Source organism: Mustela putorius, unplaced genomic scaffold (assembly GCF_011764305.1).
Source record: "Mustela putorius furo isolate JIRA1106 unplaced genomic scaffold, ASM1176430v1.1 tig00001433_pilon_pilon_pilon, whole genome shotgun sequence".
NCBI lineage: Eukaryota > Metazoa > Chordata > Mammalia > Carnivora > Mustelidae > Mustela > Mustela putorius.
In genome coordinates this window covers 601,994-628,624 of record NW_025421741.1, presented here as the reverse complement: position 1 = coordinate 628,624, position 26,631 = coordinate 601,994, and the positions used below count along the sequence as shown (strand labels likewise).

General features: G+C 51.7%; 1 protein-coding gene across 5 annotated transcripts in view; it reads left to right on the top strand.

Moving 5' to 3' along the window:
* STX2 (syntaxin 2) overlaps positions 1-17,907 on the top strand; it is a 32,507-nt gene extending 14,600 nt beyond the window's left edge. For 2 of the 5 annotated variants that reach the window (XM_045087634.1, XM_045087635.1), the window contains exons 4-10: positions 4,550-4,624; positions 6,300-6,373; positions 6,961-7,069; positions 8,900-8,973; positions 9,078-9,215; positions 11,241-11,351; positions 15,811-17,907. In XM_045087634.1, the coding sequence (XP_044943569.1) occupies positions 4,550-4,624; positions 6,300-6,373; positions 6,961-7,069; positions 8,900-8,973; positions 9,078-9,215; positions 11,241-11,351; positions 15,811-15,888 (659 nt within the window). In that variant the 3' untranslated portion in view covers positions 15,889-17,907. The other 3 variants (XR_006608867.1, XM_045087637.1, XM_045087636.1) reach the window with 3 other exon arrangements.
* Positions 17,908-26,631: the final 8,724 nt, after the last annotated feature.

The following is a 26,631-nucleotide window of genomic DNA, read 5'->3' as shown; positions in this document are numbered from 1 at the left end:
GCACCTCGTCATGCCAGATCCCCTCATGGGAAGTTGATGTCCTCAGTAATAAAGACCCTGACCAGTGTGGCATAAATAAGTCCTGTTTACCTTACAATTGTGTTCCACACACTTATTTTCCCACAGGACTTTTTATGTAACATCTATTAATATCTTGATTGTTGGGGAAAATTGAATTTGAATATTAGCATTTTTTTTTCCTTTTTCTTTTGGATAATTTACCTCCAAAGAACTTACGTGGATAACACTACCTTTTGAATGCAAGCAGAGCTCTTTTTTTTTTTTTTTTAAAGATTTTATTTATTTATTTGATAAGCAGAGATCACAAGTAGGCAGAGAGGCAGGTAGAGAGAGGGTGGGGGAAGCAGACTCTCCGCTGAGCAGAGAGCCTGATGCGGGGCTCAATCCTAGGACCCTGGGATCATGACCTGAGCCGAAGGCAGTGGCTTTAACCCACTGAGCCACCCGGGCGCCCCACAGGCAGAACTCTTAATGCTTCCCAGTAGTCCCTACTGGGCTCTGAATAAAACTATCGCTCTGGTCTTTTGTCTGTTTCATGACAGAGTGTGAACCAAAATGTGGGAGGCACTGTCCTAGTGCCTACTTAGTTGACCCTTGAAAAGAGAAATAAGTTCATGTTCTGTGGAACTGGGAGAGGGGAGCCTGGGGCAATGCACAGGCTGCCGGCCCCTGGCAGGCGGGGGTGCCTCGGCGCTCTCCCTGCCTGGCTCCCGGGTGGGATACACGATGGGTGGACGGGCTGCCCAGGCCCACCTGGCCGCACCCTGGTGTCCCGTTCCTGGGTCTGTTCCTGCTGGATCAAGGGACTGGCACCATTAGACATGTTCTCCACAGTTTCAGTGTGAACATTTTCAAGTCGACGGGAAGGTTGCAGTGATGGTCCGTGGGCCTCAGCGGTTGTCCACATTGGCCACGCTGACCTGTGTGTGTGTGCCTGTACGGACACACAGTGTACGTGCTGTCGCATGCGATACGTGTGTTCCGTGTGTGCTGTTATTCGTGCTGACTCCTTTCAGAGTGACCTTTTTGGGGTGCTCCGAAGGACACTCTTGCTCGCTGGCACTATTCATCTGGCAGGGGACAGTCACGCCAACTCAGTGCTGTTGCCTGACGGGCAGCCCTGTTCCCACCCCAAGCCTGGTCCCGTGTCACCCTCTGTAGCCAGCCGTTCCCTCCCTCCAGGGCGGGGCCAGACGCATGTGCGCAGAAAGCTGGGGATTAAGGCCTTCACAACCGGAGGAGGGTCTCATGCTGCACTGGGCCTTTCATCATGGGTGCGTCCCTCCCACTGCTACGAACAGACAGACGCTCTCTGTGCCCTTGCAGCCACGTTGCTTACGTGAACAGAGCTCCCTGGTTTGCCTTAATTCGTGGCTGTGGGATCGCTCTCCCCGCCACTTTCTTTCTTTCTTTCTTTTTAAAAAGATTTTATGTATTTATTTGACAAAGATCACAAGTAGGCGGAGAGGCAGGCAGAGAGAGAGGGGGATGCAGGCTCCCTGCCGAGCAGAGAGCCCGATTCAGGGCTCAATCCCAGGACCCTGGGATCATGACCTGAGCCGAAGGCAGAAGCTTTAACCCATGGAGCCACCCAGGCATCCCTCCCTGCCACTTTCTGATGATCTTCCCATAGCCGTGTGCCTAATGTGTATCTCTCGTCTTTTATACGTACAGTATTATGGGGTTTGTCACTTTTCCAGTCTGGTCATTTTTGATCTCTACGTGCTTGTAGGCTGTTACCGAGCATTACTGACATATTGGGGTGGACATTCACAATCATGTTTGTTTTTCATTTTTCTTGCTTGTTCTCCGTTACTTCTCTCTCTTTTCAGGCTTTCTTTTGGCTTAGGTTTTAAGAATTTTATCCCCTCCACTGCTAGCTTGTTTATGAGTCCTATTTTCTGTTGTTGCAGTGCTGTCCTCTGCAGTACAGCGTGCATTCTTGACTTAAGGTCCAATAGGAATCTGTGTTTTTACTACTTCCAGACACAGGGACCTCAGAAACTTTAACCACATCTGTTCATGCACATGTCATCGTATATACGTGATGCGTAAAAGTAATGTAAACGTTTGTACCATGAATGCCCGTTCGGATCCCCCCATGTGCATACCCCTACCAGTGCTCCTTATTTTTTCTTGAGTCTCACAACTTCCATCTGAGATCGTTTCTTTCTAAAAAGCACTCTTAGGGGGCGCCTGGGTGGCTCAGTTGTTAAGTGTCTGCCTTCGGCTCAGGTCATGATCTCAGGGTCCTGGGACTGAATTCTGCATCGGGCTGTCTGCTCAGCCTGCATCTCCCTCTCCCACCCTCCCACTTGTGTTCCCTCTCTTGCTGTTTCTCTCTGTCAAATAAATAAAAATAAAAAATCTTTTTTTTTAAAGATTTTATTTATTTATTTGACAGACAGAGATCACAAGTAGGCAGAGAGGCAGAGAGAGAGAGAGAGAGGAGGAAACAGGCTCCCCGCTGAGCAGAGAGCCCGATGCGGGACTCGATCCCAGGACCCCGAGATCATGACCTGAGCCGAAGGCAGCGGCTTAACCCACTGAGCCACCCAGGCGCCCAAAAATAAAAAATCTTTAATAAAAAAAAAAAGCACTCTTTTTTATTGCTTTTAGTAGGGAACATGCAGTTATCTGCAATTTTCCAACTATAATCTTGTTCATTGAGTGGTGAAAGTAATTTTCTTTGACCATCTTGAAGATTCTGAAGTAATCTCTACAGTGCCTTTTCTTTCTTTTTTTTTTTTTTTTTAAAGTCAGCTGTTGAATTGTAGCTTTTAAGACACTTGGTCTTTGGTTTAGCGATTTTGCCCTGCTGTTTCTGGATGCAGTTTTCTCTTGTTTGCGCTGCTTTTCCTGAGTTAGCCTCCTGGGCCCCTGGGTCTGCACCTATGGCCGCCTGGGCCACTTTGTCCTCATGATCTGTCCCTGGTCCGTTTCCTACCTTCCCTCTTTGGGAGACCTGCAGTCTGTGTGATCAGGGCCTTTTCCCTGTGCCCGTGATTCCCTACCCCCTGTTCTGTTCTCCCCCCCGTCTCACCATCCTGCTGGGGAGTCTGTCTGCGGTTCATCTGCAGACCTCTCTTTACCCGTTGAGGGATTTCTGGGTGAGATATTTTCAGTCCTGGAATTTCACTTCGTTCCTTTCTGACAAAATTCCTAATCTTGCATTTCACCCCTTTGGATGTAATGATCCCACCGTATCTGACGAGCCACTCCCTGGTGCTCCTGGCGTCTGTGTGCCTCCACTGTGGTTCTTTGTGTGCCTGGCTCTTTGGGATTGGGCCCTGCGTTTTGTGCATAAAAGCTTGTGGCAGTAATTTGAGTCCTCCTTTTCTAGAAGATGATTTTTAAACATTTCTGACAGACGGCCAGGGGCAGCAGCAGTTCTGGGTGTAGTTTGGGAGGCTTAGATGAGCTGCGTCACGGTCCCTCCTCCGGAGCTTTGCAGCTCTCCCCTCCTCTCCCCTGCCTCCAGCTTCAGGCCGCTCCAGTCGCTGGCTCCCCCTCCGGGTGTCTTCCTGGATCTCCTTACCTGCCTTGTTAGCTTTAAATACCTTCAAGCAGATTAAAACACATTTTGTCCAGCTTTCCTGATGGTTCTTAGCAGGAGTGTTTCTCGTGCCACATCCTTTCCCCAGTGGTTTGAAATGCCACCTTTGCCACAGATAAGCTTATGGCTCTTCTCTGTCCCTTGAACGGATCAGATCTGGTCACGCCTCTTCCATTTCCCTCACAAACACCTGAGCCCCTGCCTGCCTGTGTGAGCGGCGAGTCCGGGATCCGTCCTGGAACAGCCCAGGGCTTTCGTATCCAGAGTGGGGTGCTCCTGGGGAGTACCAGCTGGGGGCGGGGCTCTGACCCAACCGAGGCTCCAGGCTCCATTCTCAGTTACAAAGGCTTTGGTGCCCCCCTCTCCCCCAGCGCGGCTCGTAGCTGTTCCCCAAGTCTGCCATGCCGTGTCCTCAGCTGGGCTGCACACCTGCACATGTTCTGCCCCGAGTGCATTTTCCTGTCGACTCCTGCACTGCTCTCCCTCTCCAGACCCAGGGGCTGTGTCTGGGGGCTTAGCCTTCCCAGTGCAGGGACAGCCACTTCCGTGAGGAACCTGCTTCAATCAGGCAGGGATGAGCACAAAGGAAATCAAACACATGGGAGAACACCTTTCCAGAATATGGTTAAATTTCTGCTTCCTTCCTTAGGTCTAGGTGTTAGCAACAGAGTCAGTTTCAGCAGTTAATTGCTATCACCCAGTTCTTCCCAAATGTTCACCCAGTTCCTCCCTCACAGTCACCTGCGGGCTGGTTAGGTCGGATTGCAGGCTGCAGGTCCCACCTTGAGTCGGTCTGAGTGGGGCCCAGGAATGTGCATTTCTACCAGGACCCCACCTAGTGCTGAGGCTCCTTGGTCTGGGAGTCCCACTTTGAGACCCAAACACTTAAATATTTACCAGGAATGTCGTTCCATTTAAGTTAATTGTGTATTATAGCTTAGATGTCCCCCCCTTTTTTTTTTAATTTTAAAGAAATAAAAGAAGAACTTGAAGATCTGAACAAAGAAATCAAGAAAACTGCGAACAAAATCCGAGCCAAGTTGAAGTGTGAGTTTACAGCTTTGGCTGCATGTAATGGGTGATGGGGACATGTGGGTAATCTGTGTTTCCTTTATAATCTCTGATTCTTGACATTTCTCAAGTCGGAAGTGTAAGCACTTTAATTTGTATGAACTTGGGGTAGTGGCCTTTGCATTATTCATTGTTCTAGAATTCTTAGCTGCTGGCTCTAAGGACTGCACACAGGGAGCCAAAGCTAACAGTGTTAATCTGCAAATTCAGGATAGAACAACTAGTTTGTATTCATCAAGGTTAATTAAACATTTGCTTATAAATTGTTAATCTCTCATTGAGGCCTATTTTTATGACAATTTTTGCTGAATTACAGGTATTTCAGAAGGTGAGTAGCCTTCCATACGAATCTCTAGTTCTTTTTTTTTTTTTTAAATTATTATTTATTTTATCAGAGAGAGAGAGGGGAAGAGAGAGAGCACAGGCAGACAGAATGGCAGGCAGAGGCAGAGGGAGAAGCAGGCTCCCTGCTGAGCAAAGAGCCCGATGCGGGACTTGATCCCAGGACGCTCGGATCATGACCTGAGCTGAAGGCAGCTGCTTTACCAACTGAGCCACCCAGGTGTTCCACGAATCTCTAGTTCTTAAATAGTTTCTTAACTTTGTAGGAGTTTAGCTTGTGGTGCTCGGGTTCAGCTCCAAGAGGTGGTTTCTGAGAGGTTTGGGCATAAACAGGGCTGCCAGGAAGACACTTTGTATCTGTTACAAAGGAGCATTCAAACCCAGGAAATCTTCACAGATCAGAAAGAACTTTTGTTGGCACATTGTAGACAGGTTGGGGCAGGGAGATGACTGCCCCCAGCCTGTGGCCACACCCTTCAGCTCTGCACCCGTAGGGCTCCACCTGCCCTGGTGGCTTCATCAGCACATATGTCAGTATATTGAAAACCAGAAGGATTTTCACCCCCCAATACAACCATGTGCCATGATCATATATATCCACACAGGTTTTTTTTTTTTTTTTTTTAAAGATTTTATTTATTTATTTGTCAGAGAGAGAGAGAGACCATGAGAGAGGGAACACAAGCAGGGGATGTGGCAGAGCAGGGAACCTGATGTGGGGCTGATCCCAGGATGCTGGGATCATGACCTGAGCCAAAGGCAGACGAATAATGACTGAGCCACCCAGGTGCCCCAAAACACATTTTTTAGGAAATATCCCATCAGAATTTACGCTTCCCCAGTGTTCTTTGAATTTCTTTTTACAGTGTGCTTGAACTGGGTTCCAGATGAGGGAATCAATCAATCAATCAATCACCCTGTGATTGGTGGCGTGTCACTTAAAGTTTTTAAAACTCAGACTCTCCTTCCATCTTCCTCTCTTTTTTCTTTTGGTTGGAGAAACCAGGACATTTGTCCATCAGAGTTTCCATGCTTCAGGGTTTGAAAGCTCTGTATCTCCTGTAGACGGATGGTTAAGTTCTCCAAACTCCATCAGAGTCAGGTGATTTCTTTTGCTTGTTTTTCTTTTAAATGTTAAGATAGAATAAGTGGTTTTATTTGGTGGTATTACCACTGACGGATGATCATTATTAAGACCCATACATCTATGAGGAATTGGAAAGATAAGAAAGAAAAGCAGCTAGAAGTTTGGCTTGAGAAACTTCTGTGTTTCAGTTTGAGAGGTGACTCTTTCCCTGTCTGTCTCCAGCGATTGAGCACAGTGTCAATCAGGATGAGAGCGGGAGCCGGGCTTCGGTGGATCTTCGCATCCGGAGAACCCAGGTTTGCCTGTCGGCCTCGCCCAGATGGCAGCAATGTGTAGAATAGGTCTCTTTACTGCTTTCAGATTTGAAGTCGTTCATCTTTATGTCCATTAATCCTTACAACATCTCTGCATACAAGGGGGTGATCTACAGATGACCTCCTTATTATGAGGAAAAGGGTATTCTGTCCATCAGCAGGGTTCTGCTCTGAAGAATAGTATTATCTGAATTATCTGAGTCCCTGGAGGGTGGGGGGTGGGGTCCACACCTTCTAAAGGTTTGTGGTGTGGACGGTGGTGTCCAGGCTGCTAGCTTCTGCTTGACGAGGGGGTGCCTGGTGTGCAGGCCCGGCCGCGTCCAGTGAGGTGGGAACCGTGGGTGAGTTGGAGTCCCTGCATCCACGTCCATGCAGTGGGGGTCCCAGAGGGTCCGGGCTGGTGGCGCACAGGAAGCTGTCGGTATGAGTCTGTCCTAGAGTTGGCTGGTCCTCTCACTTTCTGTCTGAAGGACTCTCATGATGGCTTTAGTTTTCCTGGTGTCATATTTTGTATGTCACTTTCAGCAGAAGAAATGGTCGTTATATATTAATTTCTTCTGTGTTAATAGCATTCCGTACTATCTCGGAAATTTGTGGAAGTTATGACAGAATATAATGAGGCACAGACTCTATTCCGGGAGCGGAGCAAAGGACGGATACAACGTCAGCTAGAAATAAGTGAGTAGAGGAAAATGCTATTTTTGTTAAAAACATATTATTTTTAATGTCTGACATCAAAGTACTCTAATTCAGAAGAGTTATTCCATCTCTATTTTTGTCAATATTGCAAAACCTAAAACCTTTTCATGGCTTCCTGTTCATTGAATCACCAGAACTTTTTCTTTATTTACATCCTTTGGAAAAATCCTTGGTGAGTGGACTTTAAATTATTTTCTAATCAGCTTTACTTTTAGAGTGTTGATCAGATTTGGAAAACTTCCAGCCGTTATCTCCCCAAGGACTTTTCTGTTGCCCCCAACCTTCTGTGCCCCATCTGGGGAGACAGTCTCAGAGGGCCTCACAGGGCTGTGTGTCTGGCAAGCAAGTGCGGGCAGCCCTTTGCTCCAGCCTACCTTGCAAGGATCCGTGCATTGCCATCAGCCTGGGATGGTGGGGCTCCGGTTTTCCTCCGGGCAGAAGGCACCTTGCTGACCACTTAAAGGTCAGTCAGCTGTGCCTGCTCCCCGTTAGAGAAGACCACCTCCTCAGTTGTGGCGTGAGCTCATGATGGGTGCGGCGGTCACCAGGGCTGTGGGCTTTGTGCACCTTCTCAGGGACTTGGGGAGCCCAGGATAGCCACGAGTGTGAACTTTGTCAAACAGCATTTCATCGTATTTATACTCAGTTATATCCCATGCCAGTGATGTGCAGAGTGTACAGGTCAGTGGCTCTAGTGGGTCACAAATCCAGTTGCCTAACATCTTCGCTCCAAAGATGTGCACCTACTTCCGTCACTCCTCGGCCCTCTTTCCCTGAGCCCTAGGCAGCCACCGACCTCTACCAACTGGCTCGTTTTGGACACTTCATATACGTGCAGTCTCACAATATGTGCCCTTTTATGACTGGCCTCTTCCACTTAAAACAGATTTTTTGAGATACAGCCATCCGCGGCCTGCTGGCTCAGGTGCCATCGTGCAGATGGGCCACACTGTGTCTCTCTGGGGCCCTGATGATGGACGTTTGGGTCATTTCCTGATGACAATATGGATAATGCTGTTGTCAACTTTCTTTCTTTTTTTTTTTTTTTAAAGATTTTATTTATTTATTTGACAGACAGAGATCACAAGTAGGCAGAGAGGCAGGCAGAGAGAGAGGAGGAAGCAGGCTCCTGCTGAGCCCGATGTGGGGCTCGATCCCAGGACCCTGGGATCATGACCTGAGCCGAAAGCAGAGGCTTTAACCCACTGAGCCACCCAGGCGCCCCGTCAACTTTCTCTTTAAATGAGATTTTCATTATTATGATGTTCATTTAATTTTGTCTTTCATGGCACAAATTGAAAAAAAAAGAATTATCAGTTGCGTGTTTTCGAAAACCTGTGGATGTATTTCTTAGAGAGCATTAATACATTTAACTCAAGGAAAAAATACCATCAACTAACACATAGCGAGTATTAAAGCCCCTGCTTCTAATTGTTCAGTCTTTATTTGTGATCTTCTAGTCTATGCTGATAGCACACCCTTTATCTGTGAGCCAGAGGTAAACTTTTAGAAACACGTGTGTTTCCAGATACATATGACGTCCTCCTTAGAGTTGTTTCTCATTCTTACTAAAGTTAGATTTCATGATTCATTCCAGTTATGAGGTTCTTCTGAGAGTTTTCCAATTTTTCCTGTTTCTTAGTCTTAGGTCAGTTTCTCTCAACATTAACACTCATTTAACAAGATACATTTGAAAGGTCTGAAAAGCCTTTAAAAACGTAAACTCGAGTGGTAGTTGGTGACATATGGCTGAGAGGGTCGTTTACAAATGTGGGCGCGTCCTGAGTGGAGTTTGTGTTTGTCTTGCAGCTGGAAGAGCCACGACGGATGACGAGCTGGAGGAGATGCTGGAGAGCGGGAGCCCTTCGGTCTTCACGGCGGACGTGAGCGCCCGGGAGGCCACGCGCCTACACGCGTCTGCCTGTGCCTCACTCCCGAAGTGGCCCTGAGTTCATCAGTATTTCTCTTTTGTGTTTGTTTTTCAAAGATCATATCAGATTCTCAAATTACTAAACAAGCGCTCAATGAAATTGAGTCTCGTCACAAGGACATCATGAAGCTGGAGACCAGCATCCGGGAGCTGCACGAGATGTTCACGGACATGGCCATGTTCGTGGAGACCCAGGTAACTGCACACAGCTCCCTGTCTCCCACACGGACAGCAGGCATCTGTGGAATCTCCTAGCAGAGTCCTGCGTGGCTGAGAAAGCCAGAGCTGTGGGTCCAGTCTCAAAAGTCAGAAGAGGCTTGCAGCATTACTGTGAGGTAGGAATGCTGGCGACCGCTTCAGCTTGCAACAGAGAGGGACTGGCTTCGTACTTGAAGTCTGTGTGTGCACAGGACAGCCGGCGAAGCAGACCCGGGCAGACTTTGGTTCAGGAGGATTTTTAGTGAGACGTACAAATATTGAGCTGGAATTGTGAATGAAGAGGGAGATACAAAGTCTTATGTGTGTACATACCCATCTGTGTAAGCATAATCCAGTAGCACGCACGCACGCCCGTGTGTGTACATGGCATGAATGCAGCTCTGCACAACAGTGTTCACAGAAGGAAAGAGATCTACCAAGTAAGGTAACATGGGACTGTATGGATTTAGTTTTCTTCTCTAAAAACCATGTATTTCTCAAGTGTTCTACAAGGAGCACGTATTAGCACGTAAGGGGAAGAAACGTTTAAAAGAATAAGCCCTAAATTTAGGGTACTGTTGTGACACACACAGAAGCCTGTGTGCATGGCATGGTGGTCTAATTCTTGGTTTGTCCAGGACACAGGTAAGGAGGGCAGGCCACCCCAGGGAAGAGGGTGGAAGGAGTGTAGACAGTTCCTTACAAAATGTAAAATCCAGTGTCAAATACAGGCTGGTGTGTTCTGACTCCTGGGACCTGAATCAGGCCCTCCCTGATGTTTCCAGTATGGAAGGAGGCCTGTACGCGGCTGCTCGTTGATTCAGGGGATAGGATTCTGGTGACACCCATTACCGTGGGAGGGTCCATGTCACCCATCTTCGGTAGATCGCGTCCTCATGCCTTTGAAGGCTGGTTTCGGGGTCTGCTCTGGCAGGAGCAGTCTGGTGAGAGGTTTCGAACCTGACCAGCTTATATTCTGGATTATGTGAGGGGTGACAGGAAGTCCATCCTTGTATGGGATTCATTCTCCATGTGTGTCCCTGACCTTTGGAAGAACACTGTTTATTTTTGAGGACGTTTATCATAAAACATGGAAAGCTCAGGTACTGTGTGATTGGCAGGAAAACCCAACAGCCCCGGGGAGGGGCGTTGGGGGTGGGTCGTGGGCTCACTCTTGTTTAGCTTGGGTGGGGCCCTTGCCTTCCCACACTAGAAGTTTCTGCCAGCTTCCTGTCTTCAGGGAGGATTCTGCAGTAAGGACACTACACTGTTTCTGTAATTACGGAAGGTTTCAGAGCACCTTCGACTATGATGGTTCTGCAGCAGATGTGTTGCATCAAGGTCCGTTAAGAAAGGGCTGTGTTCTCACCTTTGTGTCATGGTCTCCTTGTAGAAGAGTGTTAGTAACACTATGTCGGCTCCTCGAGCTCAGACTATGTGTGTAGTCAGAGATGCTAGTGAGCGTGGGAGGTAATGGTCGTCCTTTTCCACTGCTGCTGGCGTTGCTGCAGGTTGTCTGCCATGGACGGAGAGCAGGTACCGACCCCTCTCCCCTCGCTCCTCCCTGCGCTCGCCTCGCCCCACACACTTCCTCAAGCTCATCAGCCTAGTGTCACACATACACTGCTCTTGGTTTTCTGGTGTTCTAAGGAGACCATGGCAGTGTGCCACTCATTCAAACCATGTCATTATACATCGCGTGTGTGCGCGCGTCAGGAAGGCGCTGGGCTGCGTGCACACAAGAGCACATCTCAGAGTGTCCTTGACGTGCCTTTCATCACCCTCAGCCTTGCTGCCCACCCCTCTCATCTGTGCTCATTCTTTTTAAAACATAAATTCTGATCATTTTGTATTGGCATGTGTACAGTGGTTTCATCTGTCTGTAAACCTGGAAAACATTCGGTGTCTATTACGTGCACATTATGTCCCCGTGAAGCCTTTGTCTGTGCTCCGTGGCTGTTGTAAGATATGCGCTCAGGTGTTTCAGGGGTGTCCTCTGAGCCTGGAACTTTCTGTCTTAAGGGCGAAATGATCAACAACATAGAAAAGAACGTGATGAACGCCACAGACTACGTGGAGCGCGCAAAAGAGGAGACGAAGAGAGCCGTGAGGTACCGCAGCAGAGCCAGACGGGTGAGTCTGCCTCCTCGGACTTCGAGTGCACGCTTCTGTTGTGCTGGCTTTGAGGGTGGTGTGTGGAGGTAGCCCTCCTTAAAAGGGATTCCAGGAAATAAATGATTCCTTAAATTCTTATTTCACTCTCAAATGGAAGTGATTCTGTTTGCTAAACGGTGAAGGTTGTGTAGGGAAATGTGTTGACCATGGGCCTCTGTGTTCTGCGGCCCCACGTTTCTCCAGAGACCTCTGTGTCTTGGGCGGTGTCTGGAGGGGGTGTAAATACAATGGGACCGGAATTCTAGAAGCTGTCGGTCACACATGTTGTGCTGTGAACCCTTGATTCCTCCCTCGGGTTACTTGCTGATTCTCTGGTTTGGAGGAAGAAGAGCGTTGCTGAGGCTGGACTGTGGTTCTGTAGCCGCTGCCGTTCAGGCTCTGTGAAGGGGTTGTCCGTACCCAAATCCTGCGTGAGTTGTGAGCAAAGCTCTTCCAAGAACACAGCGACACGGTGGAATTAAATTCTAACTCAGGAAGAAGAAAGCTTTCTCCAGGTTTCTCAGGTGTCTTTGCCAGCTGTTCTTCCTGTCCTTGTCCCCCGTGTGGGGAGGGCCACACAAAGTCCCTGCTGCTGCCCCCTGTCCCAGGAGAGGGCTGTGCGACTTCACGGTGCCTTTCTGGTTGGGGGTTTCCATGCGCTGCCCACAGAATGCAGACAAGAAAGGAAGGGCTGGGGTCTGTGCGCAGAGGCCACGGTGCTCACTGTTCGCGGGCCGCAGCTCTGGGCCCCTCTGGGCTCTCCTTGCAGCCTGCATCTCCTGGGGCCTATCTGAGCATGCTCTTGTCCTTGAAGCATGACATCAGTCTGTGTCATCACTCTTTAAAATACTCCTGCCGTGAAGGAGGTGGTACAGTCCACATGTGAGTTCTTAGTCTGCTTCCAGGCACACTGTGGACTAGTCTGACAAGGTCATTAGCCAAGGGCCGGTCCCTTCCTTTGCCTAACCAGCATAGCAGTGCAGTGAGAATTTTCATGAAAAGTTGGTTTTACAAAGACAGCAGGCCTCCTGTTAAGTACAGATTCTGCCGCTGAGGAGGCCTCCCTGTCTGGTGTCAGCTACTGTCCGGTACTGTCCCCACCTCTCCGGTGACACAGCTGACCCCTGACGTCACACAGCTTGTCCACACTGCTCACTCTGTTCCCAGACGCCCCACTGCCGCATCTGCTCAGACCTCAAGGCCTGCGGGCGCAGCCGGCCTCCGGGTGCTATGCTTTCTGGGGTGGTGCAGGGGCAGCGGAGGGTCCCCCGCTGACAGCAAACAAACATGGAACAACAGGGCAGGGCTCATTCTGGAGCTCTGGCTGCTGGAACAGGGGTTGGGGCCTCCCTCATCCCTGGCACTGATGGAACCTGATAGCCCGAGTTCTAGAACCGTTTATCTCCAAACAGCCTCACCTCGTGCAACTAAATACCACGCTTTTAAAGAACTAAAAGCTGTCAAACTATCAGGTGTCCTGTAACTTGGATTTTAAAGCAGCTTCCTGGGGATGGTTCTACTGTCAGAATGATGTCTTCTAACGTGGTCCCAGGAGAGCACCGTAATGTAATTGGCTTGCTCTTCTTTGACAGAAACAGTGGATGATTGTAGCCGTGTCAGTGCCCTGGTTTCCGTAAATGCTCTGATTATCGGTTTATCAGTCGTCAGATGCCCACGCGGATCATGTCCGTGTGTGTACCCCCGCTGGCACGGCAGAGAGGAACTGACTGCTCGTCCATGCAGTAACTGTCCTTATCAGCTATGCGGCTTGCCCAGTCCTGCCAGCCGTCTGCGGGGAGGCCTTCTTACGTGGCCCGTGTGCAGGTGTGGCAGGGGTCCCCTTCCTGCCTGCGGGGCACCCACAGCCCAGAGGCACTTGCTCAGTGAACGGGCACTTCCTGCGTTCATGGACCTTTCCAGGTTTCAGCTTTGGGAATAATTGCAACAACTGAAAGTTGCTTTGTGAGGTTTCCCCACTGCGGGGGTTCCCGGGGGCTGGGGGGTAGTGGGAGTGGGGTCTCCAGGGACGTCCTTCATGTGCGCCCGCTGCTGGTGCTTTCCCCATGCCCCCTCGCTGAAGCAAAGGCCATCGGGTCAGCCCGCCTGCTCGTGAAGGGTCCTGAGTAGAACATATGGTTCTACTTCATGGTGATGGAGGTCCCTAGATTTCTGTTTGCCTTGTTTACCGCTCTCCAAGCTTCAGTACATTTTGTGTTTTCACTCCGGTCTCTGGTACACCTGGGGCCCTCCTCCCTGAGGGGGCGCTTGGCTGGCATGTGGCTGGTGGGCTGCGGTGTCCCGGGCCGGTTGGCTACCTCCTCCCGAGGGCCGCAATGCAGCGCCCGGAAGCGGGGTGATGGTGGGTGGTCCCGGGGAGCCCCTTCTCTGGCTGGGAGGGCAACTGCAGACACGGGATGGACATCAAGTGGAGAGGAGGCCCGCGCTGACGTCGGGGCTGGGGGTCCCGAGCCCGCGTTATCCACGTGCCCCAGGATCACACGGGATGTGGTTTCAGAAGAGGCTCTGGCCACATAGCTGGTCGTAGGTCATTCTTCAGAAGGAAGGAGGCTTAGCACTCTGTATTGAGACATTTATGTGATCTTCACGATGCTGTCCTGTTAGCTCTGCTGGAGCTAACACGGTGTCTGTGATTTTCTTTGCTAATATAATTGCATTTAAAAATATTTTTATAATTACTTTAAAAATATATATTTTCTTAGTTTTTTCCGTTGGTTGTAATATGGTTGTTTGAACATGGTTACGCTAAAGGTTAAAATTAATGTTTAGGTTGGACTTAGAGATGCTGTTTGGTCATGCTATTGGGTAAAAGCAGACTTTTCAGTGTGATTTTTGGAGGAGCAGTGGGCTTATTGTGGGCCTTGGGCCCAGTTTACTCTAGTGTCTTCAAATGTGAATACAGAACAGTCCTCATTAATAAAAACACCCCAGAGTGCGTGTCAACAATTACTTCTTTTATACAAATGCAGTAGTTGATGTCTATAATTATACTTCTGAAAATTTATGTTTTCAGCAGAGCCCTCCGGGGGGCCAGGCACCAGACTGTAGGCACTTTGTGGAAGTAACACTGCAGCACGGGGGGCGGGGGGGGGCACTTGATTCCTGGTCCAGGGACACAGGCAGAGAGTGCCTGGCCCATGGTTTGTGTCTATGAGTTGGGAAAGCCAGGCCTAGAACTCAGAACTCAGAACAGGATTGGCGCCCTGGGTGTGCTCTGCCCACTGAGAGAAGGCCCACGTGTGGTTTGTGCTGTTGGCGGGGTGTTAGACAAGAATGGTTGTTCGATCTGGAGCGCAGGAGTTCAGCTATCATGGAATTCGGAGGAGCGCCACCTCGAGCCGGTGGGAAAGGAAGGACAGGTGCGCAGAGCTAGCCCCGGGGTACAGAAAGTCCAAGCTCACGTGCAGGGTGGCCGGGTCTCCCAGGGGCCCCAGGTGGTGGCAGTAGGTGCTGGAGCTGAAGGGTGCCCGCTGATGGGAAGGAAGAAGGGACCAGAGGGCAGAGGAAAGGCTGTCATCAGATCATTGTGCTGAGCAGAGTTCACAGGCGTATGGTGGGATGTGGCTGGGGCTGCAGTCCTCATGCCAGGAACATGGGGACCTGAAGGTGGCACTCCCTGCCCTCGGAGTGACTGAACGTTTCCTGTGGGCCTGGCATGAAGTGTGGACAGAGCTGCTACAGGCCGGTGCTGGCTCAGAGCCGTGCCCTCTTCATAGGCGTGTTTCTTAGGCGCCGGTGTGGCCTGTGTGTGCGAGCTGGCGGTACAGGTGATGAGTCTGCCGTCCACAAAGGGAACCCAGAGTCATGCAGGACCAGGTGCCTTTAGTCTTGTGACTTCCTATCTTCTCCCCCAGATGAGTCCCCTGGATGAGACCAGATGCCCTAAGCCAAGGGCGGGCTAGCTTCCAGCTGTGCAGGAATGCTTGTTAGCTGAGAACAAAGCTGGCTGTGCTCATAGCCCGGCCTCTGTGCTGCAGATGAGGCGGAAGGGTCAACAGCTTCCAGTTTCTCACGCATGTGCACACACCTCAGTGTGAAAACATGGGGAGGTCAGAGGTTGGCAAACGAGAGATTCAGGTAAGGTTTGGAGATGTGCAGTGCATCCAGGAATAAGTTTGTTGTTTCCGTCTAACCACTAGGGAGTGTTCGTTAAGAACCCGCACGGTGCCGAGTAGACATTGCCTTTCCCTCCAGGAGCATGTGTCGTTGTAACAACAACCGTTTTAGCTACATCCCCTTAATTTAATAGACGTGTGTGTAGCTCAGAGCTTCGCCCCTGGAGCTTTCCTTCCGAACTCTGTCCTTTTCTGTGACCTGTGGGACTCGTATTTTAAACTCTTTCATATTTTGTTAAATGACATTAGTGATTTCTTTCTTTTGATACTTTGCAAATTAATTAATGTTTTTCTTTATCTTGCAGAAAATGATGTTCATTATTATTTGTGTAATTGTTTTGCTTGTGATCCTTGGAATTGTCCTAGCAACAACGTTGTCATAGCAACCATGTCCCGAGAGCCACTCTCCTCGGAGTCAGACCACACCTGCAGCAAGTCTGCTGCCTCCTGTTCCATGACTGAGCCCCAGATGCTGCGACCTGTGGCGCTGGGTGCTGACCGTTTCTTAGTGAAGGAGAGGGCATATCTCAACAGGATGCATCATTCAGGGAAAGTCTGAGTGGGATAGGTGTGACGAGTTACCCCGAACAGCCCTGGACTCTGAACAGCACATCACAACAATGTAACAATGTGAAACTTTCTTCAGTGGCCTTAAAATAAGGAATTATTGAAAATTTCAATTTTTTTTATATTTCAGTGTTAAAAATACATGTGAAGTTTAATTAGGAATACTTTGTGTTAGGAAGCTAGTAGATTGAGGTCTGAGCTTTCCTTCTCCACCCCTCCCAGCTAACCCTCTAATTAAGAGATGTTTTTGTACTGTGTTTAATTTGTGTTTGTTTGTTGTTTGCAACAAAAATGTTTATCATCACAGCTGTTTTGTAAGATATCGATAACTTTTAATGTTTATAAATTGTTTAATATATTAACATTTTAATTCGCTCCATTTTTATATATTTAATATCGCCTTTTGAAAGAACGTTCACGACATCGTCAGAGCCGCCTTTACAACCGTTGTTTGCCTTCAGCAAAGTCCACGTCGGGTGCCAAGGCCCCGAAATGCCTTTAAGTGCCTTCTGTTGGTAGCGATGTGTAGGGCGCCAGTGCCCTTGACACCCTCCAGGACAGTCCCCGTTACTGTGCTCGTCTCCACGGCTCGACATAATAAATCAGTTCCTGCACTGTGAAAGCCCACGGCCTCTTGCTTGTTCATTAGAAATAAACCTTATGAGTCCCTGTTTACATTCCTAAGGCCTGAGCTTAGGATGCTGAGAAGACCAGGATTCAGTACTTCCTAAACTCGTGGAAATTATTTCCAGACGTTAATTCTTCTAGATGTAAACTGTTGTATGGAGTCCTCAAATGCTCTTGTTAAGTACTTACTACTTTGCTGAACTATAGAAGTGAATTACCAGCGTTTACAGGGATCGCTCATTAAAGATTTTTATTGCTTATTCATGTTGTTTAGTATAATAATACGGTTGTTTTTTTGACTTGTAAAGTGTACGCGGTCTCACTAGTGAGTGGACTTCTGGAAGGTAGCAGCTAGGCAAACTGTAAATGAACGTGAAGGATGGTCACAATGTCGCTAACTCTGGTGATGGCCGTCTGTGACCGTGTCAGCATGTCTGTATTCTGACGTTGGGCTGGAAGCAGATGGAGACGTTCTTGGTTCCACACAGTAAGTGTGAATGATGCTGAGCGATTTGGAACTGTGTTCTTTGTGTCCTACAATTATGAATCCCACTCGTTCCCAATTTATGCATGCGGTGGCTTAGCTTACACTCAGATCTGAATGCATTTGCATTTGCTGGCTGATCACTGCTGCGTTCTTGGAATTACGAGAGGAACCTTCTGGCCATCACGTGTTTTTAAGAGTCTTGAAACCGCCGGTCAGTGGAGTGTGCTCACTGCTGTGTGCCTACGTCGAGACTCGCCTCGAGGGATATTTAAATACTTAGCGATCATGCTTGTATTCATATAGCTTTTGGGCACCTGTTTGTATAATTATGTCCGTGTGTCCATCTGTGTCGTCATGGTTCTGGTTCTGCTCATTCAGGTCATCCTCCCTCCTCTGAAGGCCTGACTGAATGTGTGCTGCTGTCATCAAAGTTACAGAAGTGCCTTTTGATTTGTTTAGATAAATAATCCAGTTAGTTATCACATAGCACGTCTGTATGTGTAAGCCTCAAGCACCTGTTTGAGATGGGATTTTTAAAAATATATTTACAGATTCACTTGTTACTTTTTATCATTTTTCCAAATATTTTATGTTTACATTAAAAAAAAAACTGCCAGAGAACTGAAAACAAATTTACTTTTAGTCTTGTCACTTCTGGAAAGATTTTTGGGGACATACTTTATTGCATATCCATTAATAAATTGTTCTCCTGAGAAAACTACTCTTACCTCTGTGGCCATTATTATATATCATAATGTGAGTTAATGGTGTTAGGGGTTTTGATAGGTTTGGGTTATTTGTGTCATTATTACAAGCCTCTGTGACTCACTCGTGTCTCAGGGCCCGTCTTTCTTGCTGCTCACAACAAATGCTAATTCAGGGAACTTAGGGTACATGTCAGAGTTACTGACTTCCAGTGCTTACGTCCATTCGACAGTCTCCTTTGTTAACGGGTGGGCGGGGATGTCCTTGTGCCCCCAGTGCTCTGAGCTGTTTATCCTCTTTCTTTCTTTCTTTCTTTTTTTAATTTTATTTATTTGTCAGAGAGAGCACAAGTAGGCAAGAGCGGCAGGCAGAGGCAGAGAGAGAAGCAGGCTCCCCACTGAGCAAGGAGCCTGACGGGGGACTTGATCCAAGGACTCTAGGATCACAACCCGAGCCAAAGGCAGCACTGAGCCACTCAGGCGTCCCATCCTCTATTTCTTAATCCTCTTTCAGAATTTTTCTGTTTTTCTTTATTTAAAGGATCTTACTTATTTATCTGACAGAGATCACAAGTAGGCAGAGAGAGAGAGAGAGAGGAGGAAGCAGGCTGCCTGCTGAGCAGAGAGCCCGATGCGGGGCTCGATCCCAGGACCCTGGGGTCATGACCTGAGCCGAAGGCAGAGGCTTTAACCCACTGAGCCACCCAGGCACCCCCAGAATTTTTAAGTGGGATAGTGGAATTTCCTAAATTCAGAACCCTTCAATTATTATTTTTTTTAAAGGTGTTATTTATTTGGTGGAGACACAGCGAGAGAGGGAGCTCAAGCAGGGGGAGTGGGAGAGGGAGAAGCGGGCTTGCCCCTGAGCAGGGCGCCGGATGCGGGGCTCGATCCCAGGACGTTGGGATCATGACCCGAGCGGACGGCAGACGCTGAACGACTGAGCCACGCAGGCGCCCCTCAGCCCTTCAATTCCAAGCACACTGGAGAGTGACATTCACCCCGCATTGGGGGAAGCTCGGGCTCTCCGTGCCGGGAGGGCGGGTGTGGAGCCCGCTCCCACCGTCGCTCCGTGTCCTGATGCCCCGCACAGCGGGTCTGCGCTCGAGCTGCCGCCGCGACAGGCACGCGCCGGAGGTCAGCGCCAAGTTCCTACTTGTCACGCGTACTTTGGACGATCAGGTAATGGACTTTGTTAGTCTGAGCCCTCGCGAGCCCCGGAACCCGCGCGTCCGACGGGGCAGGGGCGGCGCCCGCCCGGGCCTGGAGGGGCCGCAGCCCAGCACCTCAGGAGCCTGCGAACTGGCGGACGCCCCACCCCCTCCTCCGCCCTCGCCCCAAGCGCGGGAGCCTGAGGGGCCGCCTACAGCCGGGGTCAGCCGGGGTCGCGGCCTCTCCGTGACCTCTGCCCACAGCGTCGAATCGCGTCCTCAGCGGAGGCCACGCCCTCTCGCCAGCTCGAACCGCGACGGGCCGGGCCGCGTGCGCGCGTGCGGGCCCCCCTGCGGCCGTCTCCAGGCCAGCCTGTGCCCGGCTGCGCCCGCTGCGCCCGGGGTTCGCCCGGGCCGTGTGCCGGCGCGGGGGCGACGTGAGCGGCTCGGGGCTGAGCGCGGGGCCCTGTCTCCCGGCACCTGGACTCAGGGCTGCGGACAGCCTGCGGCCTCGTCCTCACCGCGCACCCGGGCCACGGCCGGGACCAGGCGCGCTCCTACCTCAGACGGCGGCTCGGCCTTGACTTCCTCACGCGGCCGGGTCCAGGAAAGGCTGCGGGGGCCGGCGCCTCAGAGAGGGAGACGGGGAGCGCGCGCGGCGGCACGGGGGGACGCACGCACGCACGGACGCACGCACACGTGCACATGCACGCACACATGCACGCACCCGCACGCTCGCGCACGTGCCCACACCCCGCCCCCCGGGCTCGCTCGCCCGCGGCGCGCCGGGCCCCTCCCAGGGCACCGCGGGGCCCCCGGCAGGCGTCGGGGTGGCGTGGGGCGGCCGCCGCGCCGCCTGTCCCCCGGTGCTGGGGCGTGCGGTCGGGGGGCTCCGAAGGGTCGCTGCTCTCGGGGACGCGCCTGGCTCAGCGAACGTGTAACTCGACGGAACGGCTGAGCCGTCGGTCCCCGGCCCCCGCGCCACGTGCAGGGACCCCAGGCCGCACGTCCTCGGGGACACCGGTGCCGGCCGCCTTCCCGTCGCAGCGTCAGCCCCGGTGCCGCGGGCGGCCTCCCTGCGGCTGCGCCGGCGTTTCGCGGCGGCTGCGGGACGGGAACCCTCTCGGGGCTCCCTGGCCGTCCCAGACCGTTCTTCACGCGCCGGCCACTCGGGCCTGCGGCGCGTTTAAAACGGGGGCGGCTGGGCTTCACTTTTGTCACTCACGCCCATGACCTTGTTGGTAGCCGGACGCTTGGCACGTCTGAAACTGGAGAGTCCGGGGGCGGCTCCTCACCAGGCCTCTGCCACTTACCCTCTAGGTGATTATGGTGGTGCCTTCAGACCTCGAGGTCTGTCCAGCTCATTGGAAAATGCGGGGGTTGGAAAAGTTGACCTCCGACCCCTGCTCTGTTAGTTCTTGGAGGCGCCAGCAGGTGAGGCCGGGGAAGGCCTCGGGAAGGCCCTGGGAAGGCTCCCCGTGGAAGGAGGAGGAACCACTCTGTTGTCCAGGACACTCCTAGCCGCAGCGATACACGACGTGGCTGAAATGCCTGGAAGACGGAAAATCTAGGATTCCACTGAGTAAGACATTTGGAGACAGGACATTTCCAGATGTAGTGAATCCTCTGAGTCTGTATCTCAGGCTGGTTATCCTCACGGCCATAAGATGGTTGCCGGGGATCCAGGCATAGACTGATACCCAGTGTCCACACAACAGGAGAATGGGAGGGTTTTCCTCAATGTCTCTTTTTACTAAATGTCCAGGCCTCCCCAGCCCTGCCCTTGGACACTTCGCCAGTGTTTCAGTGGCAGAATTGGACACATGCCCATTCCTACTCAGCCTAACGGGGAATGGTTGGCTTTGATGAAACATGACTGAGCCGGGGGCCGGCTGCCAGCACCCCGTACCGGGTCGTGTTCTGACGGTGGCAGGGGAGCCCGCAGGGGCCTCCCTCCCGTGGGGATTGCAGGAGTGAGGATATAGGAAGGACATGGGACAGGACCCTTTATACGCCAGCAAGCACTAGACCCCAGCAGCACAGATTCCTTGGTGACTTGTTTTCCTCGTTAAAATCTGATTTCTTCAATTTGTTGAGATATTCTCGGTAAGCTTTGTTTTGTCAGAGTCTGTGTTTAGATTTTCTAAAAAAAAAAAAAAAATGAGCTCCATTTGCAAATTGGTAGATTTTCACACGGCCAGATTCCTCCTCCTCCCCGTCCACCCCTGAAGGTCTGGGCACATGGGGCCGGCCGCTGGAGCTGAGCTTGGACGTGCTCGGGCTTTCCCGCAGGCCGCACTCCCCTACTCCATGTGGTCCGTCGCCTTGCCTGCCTTACTGGAGTGCATGTCCCGCTGGGCCCCCCGAGGGGCTGAATTTTGGAAATGCTGGATCTGGCCTTGGCTTCTGGGGGGTGGTGTTGGCCATGGGGTGGGTCCACACGGTAGCCACTCTGCTTCCCATGGTGCCGCCATTGTGGGGGCTCGTTTACCAATTGCCAGTGGAAGTGCCCTTGACCGTGGCCTAGGCAGTGCAGGCCCCCATTCCCAGGGGTGAGCCCAGTGATGTCCGTCCTCCCACAGTGAAGAGGAACTTTTTCCTACTTGTGAGCTAAAGGCTGATTCAGTGTCAACCTCAATATCTCGGACTTCAGAGCCAGACTTCCCAGGTCTGAATCCTCACCCTGCCGCTCACTTGCTGTGTGACCTGGAGCAAGTTACTTCCCCACTCTGTGTCTCCACTTCCTGTCTCTTAAAGGGGATGGCTAGGAGGTGTAAATGCGTCATAAGGGTGCAGTGCTTGGATTTGTACCTGACGCATAGTGAGTGTGTGTGCTAATTACACGTGGCTCTGCTCTGGTTAGTTGAACTTTCTCATCGTTGTGGAGTAGGAATTTGGCTTTACCTTTGTATTTAAGAAAAGGCCTATTAAAGTCATTTCCCCCAGACGGGAAAAACAGAAAACAAAACAAAAACATTCCCTCCAGTGATTAATTCCTAAATGGGATCGTCCATAACTAGAAAAGATTGCCGAGTGTGTAAGTGTGTAAACCCAACAGTTAGTCCCTGGTTCTGGTGAGCACACGCCCGGGAGCAGGTGTTCTGGCCCGTTGGCAGGCTGCTGTCAGGAGCTGGGCGGCGGAGACCCAGCAGATGGCAGATGGGGTGCGGCTGGGCAGGAGCAGGTGCCCTCTCTCCTCCTGCAGGGGCCGTCTTGTGCTCAGGGCCGAGCCCTCTGCTGTGCGGGCGCTGCATCAGGACCGTGAAGGGAGACGGGCGGTGCCAGGCCCATGCTGCCCAGCCCAGCCTCTGCCCCAGGATGGCGAGCCCGCAGGTGTGCGCCGGGAGTGGAGCTGGGGGTGGCCCTGGGTTGGTGGACATTTGTGGCTGCTTCTGGTGTCGACCCTGCTGGAAGGGATATCTGTGCTGGGTTTCCACTTGTGGAGAAGGGCAAGGGTCTGCTTGCCCCCGTCTGGGGCGTCCTCGCAGTGCAGGGGGAGGATGTGGCAACATAATCTTCCCGTGTCGCGGCCAAGAGGCAGAGTCATGGGGCTGTGGATGCATGTGCCCCTGGACTGGGGCCCCAGGCATGTGCCTTGCGATGCTGAGACATCCTGGAGGGAGTGGAGCTGGGGGCTCGAGGTGGGCAGCAGGATCCGGACTCTGAGGGCAGATTGGGGCATCCCTCCCCCACCCTTGCCCTCACTTTGATGCATCTTTAGGAGACACTTTTCTGGAGAAGATTTGGGGACATGTGTGCTTCTGAACCATGTAGGGGACGTTCAGATGGTGATCTGCAGGGGGAGGGGAGGACGGGCTCCAAGCAGGCTGCAGGGGAGGTGAGGGCGGGGCCCTTGCTCTTTCCCACTCCCCCAGCTCTTGCCTGGTGCTGTGCACATGGCGTTTGGGGTCCTTCCGTCCAAGCTTCAGCCTCTGATCCTCTGTCTCAGCCCGTGTGTGGTTTGCTTACTGACCCCTTAGCTTGTGTTCTGACGTGGGAAACAGGGCTGTTCCGCCTCCTCCCTCAACAAAGATGTGGGCACGCTCCCCCTTCCTTGTTCTCATGACACAAGCCACACGTTTGCTCCCAGTACCTAGAGGACCCCTGTGCGCCGGACAGCGTTCTGTGGGATGGGCACAGAGTGGTGAGCTGTCCTGGGAAAGGGCCGGCACCGACAGGGTCATCTTCTCGAGGAGTGGTGAGGTAGACAGTGTAGTGTGCTGGGTGTGGGGGACGTCTCAGAGGGGGACAAAGGGGCGTGGGTGTGGACACCATGAGTTGGCATGTAGGTGGTCCCGAAGATCAGACTGGAAGGTGATACCCAGGTGGTGGCATGAAACAGGGGAGCATGGGATCCATGTGGATTCTGTGGGAGGAGTTTCGAAGCTGGGGAGGCAGCATGTGCAAAGGCCCTGTGACAGGTGGCTGCCCTGGGTGCCAGTGGCAGGAGGTGAATCAGAGACATTAGTGTATGTGCGCTGAGGGTGGGAGTGGGGACCTTATCACTCAGCTCCCTGTGGGCCTTAGCACAGACTCTGGCTCTCACTCTGCCAAAAACAGGAGCATGGAAGGTCATGTGTAGATAGTTGCTTTGACATATGTGCCAAAAGTGTGACGCTGACTTGGGTGTTGGGACCTATCAAAGGGCCAGTAAGGTGGTTAGGCAGTGCCCTTTATAGATGACAGGGGAGAGGGTCTGTGAGATCCCCATGCCGTGTATGGAGATCCTCAGACACGCAGTGCAGGCCATGGGCCTGGGGTCTGAAGGCTGTGGTTCGGGGCACTTGCTGAGGCTGGGGCCCATGCTGGACAGTTCCTTGTAGTCACAGCGGCTGGCTGACCCAGGATGTGAGCCCCGCACCCTCCTACCTGCCATCCATCTTGCTGGGAAATGGGATCCCAGTGGAACATTGTCTAACAGCAGACATGCAGGGGTCTCCTCCTGCTGGGGACCGTGTCCTGCGGACCAAGTGCCTCAGAACTCCACGGTCCGGCTCCTGGGAACATACACAACAGCACGGAATTAGACAGTCCCTGGTTCCTGGGGTTAGTGGCTGGGCCCCCTCCGTGGACAGGCCAACCCTTGGCCACATGCATTGCCCCATTCCTGGGTTAGAGAGAGCCTGGTTCCCATGCTGCACCTGCAGAAGGAGATGGAGAAAGGCGACCCCCACCTGCGGAGGGAAACACGGGGAGTGAGGCTCAGGGAGATCGAGAGCCAGGGAAAGGGGACAGCAGGGGGACGGGAGGCGTGTCACTGGGACCATGGGCTGGGTGGGCCTTAGTGAGGTCTCTAAGGGCCTAGGAGCTGGGGTGTTAGGAAAGACCTGTAAAGCGATAGCCACGATGTCTCTGTAAATCTGCAGTTCTTCCAAAATAAAAAGTAGATTATGAGTCAGATGCCCCAAAGCTTTTTTAAGAAGCCAGCCTGGAGACAGCGGCTAAGCATGCCCCAGGGTGGCTGGCCTCGAGGGGCCGATTAATGTGTTCTACTCTAGGAGTTTCCACATTTTGTTCTGTAGAATTCCTTTTTGGAGGAGAGTTCAAGCAGCTCCTACCGAATGAGCATGACCCAAACCACTGGTGACACAGCCAGGGTCCCTGGCCTTGGCCACCTCACTGGGGTACATGGACTCATCTCTTTACCTCCTGTGATGCCTGGGAGGTGGTCTGCACACCTGGTCCAAGCCACACATGACGTCCCCACTTCCCGGCATCTGGGGAGAGTGATGGTTTACAACCGTTCACCTGAACAGGGTGCACCAGGGTCCTCGTGACCTTCCCGGGGACAGGACGCATGTCTGCCAACAACAAGGGGACATGCAGGGCCCTCACGTTCCTGCCCTAGGGGTGCTAGGGCTCTCTTGCTCTCTTGCTCTTTTCACATTTTTCTGATTAATTAAGGTAAATGCACCTGTAGGAAAAAGCCAGCAACAACAAGACCCAAGAGAAATCTGAGCCAGATGCATTGTGTGGACGACACTGGGATCCTGGTCTGAACCAAAGCCACTGGTGTGTTTCTGAGATAACAAGATACATGCGAATTTGGGCTGGGTATCATTGGTTGATAGTAAGGACTCACGTGCTGTCATGTTCATAAAACGTCTGTGTGTGTTTTCAGAAACACATCCCGAATATCGTCTCTATCACTTTTATTTTTTTTTTAAAGATTTTATTTATTTATTTGATACAGAGAGAGAGAGAGATCACAAGTAGGCAGAGAGGCAGGCAGAGAGAAGGGGGGAAGCAGGCTCCTGGCTGAGCAGAGAGCCCAATGCAGGGCTCGATCCCAGGACCCTGGGATCATGACCTGAGCTGAGGGCAGTGGCTTAACCCACTGAGCCACCCAGGCGCCCTTCTATCACGTTTTCATAGAGCCCGAAGCATCTTGCTGGCGTCAGAGGGAGAGGGAGAATCTCAGGCCTTAGTCTGAGTGATGCCCTGAGTGGTGTGTTTGCATTTTGGACGGGGGGAAGGAGGCCCTCAGGGGCTCAGGGATGGTTGGTGGCTGAGTTGGGGGCAGGAGGGGTGAGGGTCAGAGCATGGGGGGGCAGGTGTGGAGATCGGCCCTGGTGAGGCGTATTGGGGGATCACGTGGAACCCCCGCTAGGTTTGGGGGAAGGCAACCTAGACCAGGGAGGCAGGAAAGGTGGAGAAAGAAGGTGTCGTCTGGGAATTCCAGAGCGGGGAGGAGGAGCCTGAGTTGCCAGAGTCAAGGCCGGAGGCTAGGAGTTGACTTTTACTTCTTGAAAAGTAGAGAAAGGGTGGGGGCTCTCATCTCCAGTGAACAAAAGGGTTTGGGCAGCCAAACTTTTTTTTTTTTTTTTTTTTTTTTTTTAATTGTGGTAAAAGGGGAGCCTGGGTGGTTCAGTCGGTTGAGCTTCTGCCTTTGACTCAGGTCATGATCTCGGGGTCCTGGGATCGAGCCCTGTGTTGGGCTCTCTGCTCCGTGGGGAGCCTGCGTTTCCCTCTCCCACTCCCCCTGCTTGTGCTTTCTCTCTCGCTCTCACGCTCTTGAATAAATAAATTATTTTTTTTAAAATTGAGGTAAAATGCACACAAACATAAAACTTACCTTTATGACCATTGTTTTCAGTGCACAGTTTGGGGCACTGAACACATTCCTGTTACGGTGCCTCCCTTTCCCCGTCATGTCCAGGATTTGCCAGCATCCCAAGCTGACTCTGTCCCACACACACCAGCCCCCCTACCCCCCTGCACCTGCAGAGCAGGACCTGGGGTCTCCACAGTGAGGAGGCGTCGTCTGGGGGGACCATATGGGGATGTGGGACCCTCCATTGACTCCAGACACGGGTCCCTGGGAAAACCTCAGGTTCTGGCAGATTCATCAAGAAGAAATCCTAGCTTTCCTTGCTTTGCTCGGTAGGACAGTTTTTAAAATATTTCGCATTAAGTCTTGTTTATTTGTGATTAAAAAAAAAAAACTACTGGTTGTAGGAATTGTTTGTTCTTTGAATTCCTTCCATGGAATCTTCCATCTCAAGCTCTGCAGCCAAACAAAGCTTGTAGTAGCCCCGGAGACAGCCGTCCCGTGGGACAGAAGCAGCCCAGTGTTTTCTGGGAGAGGCT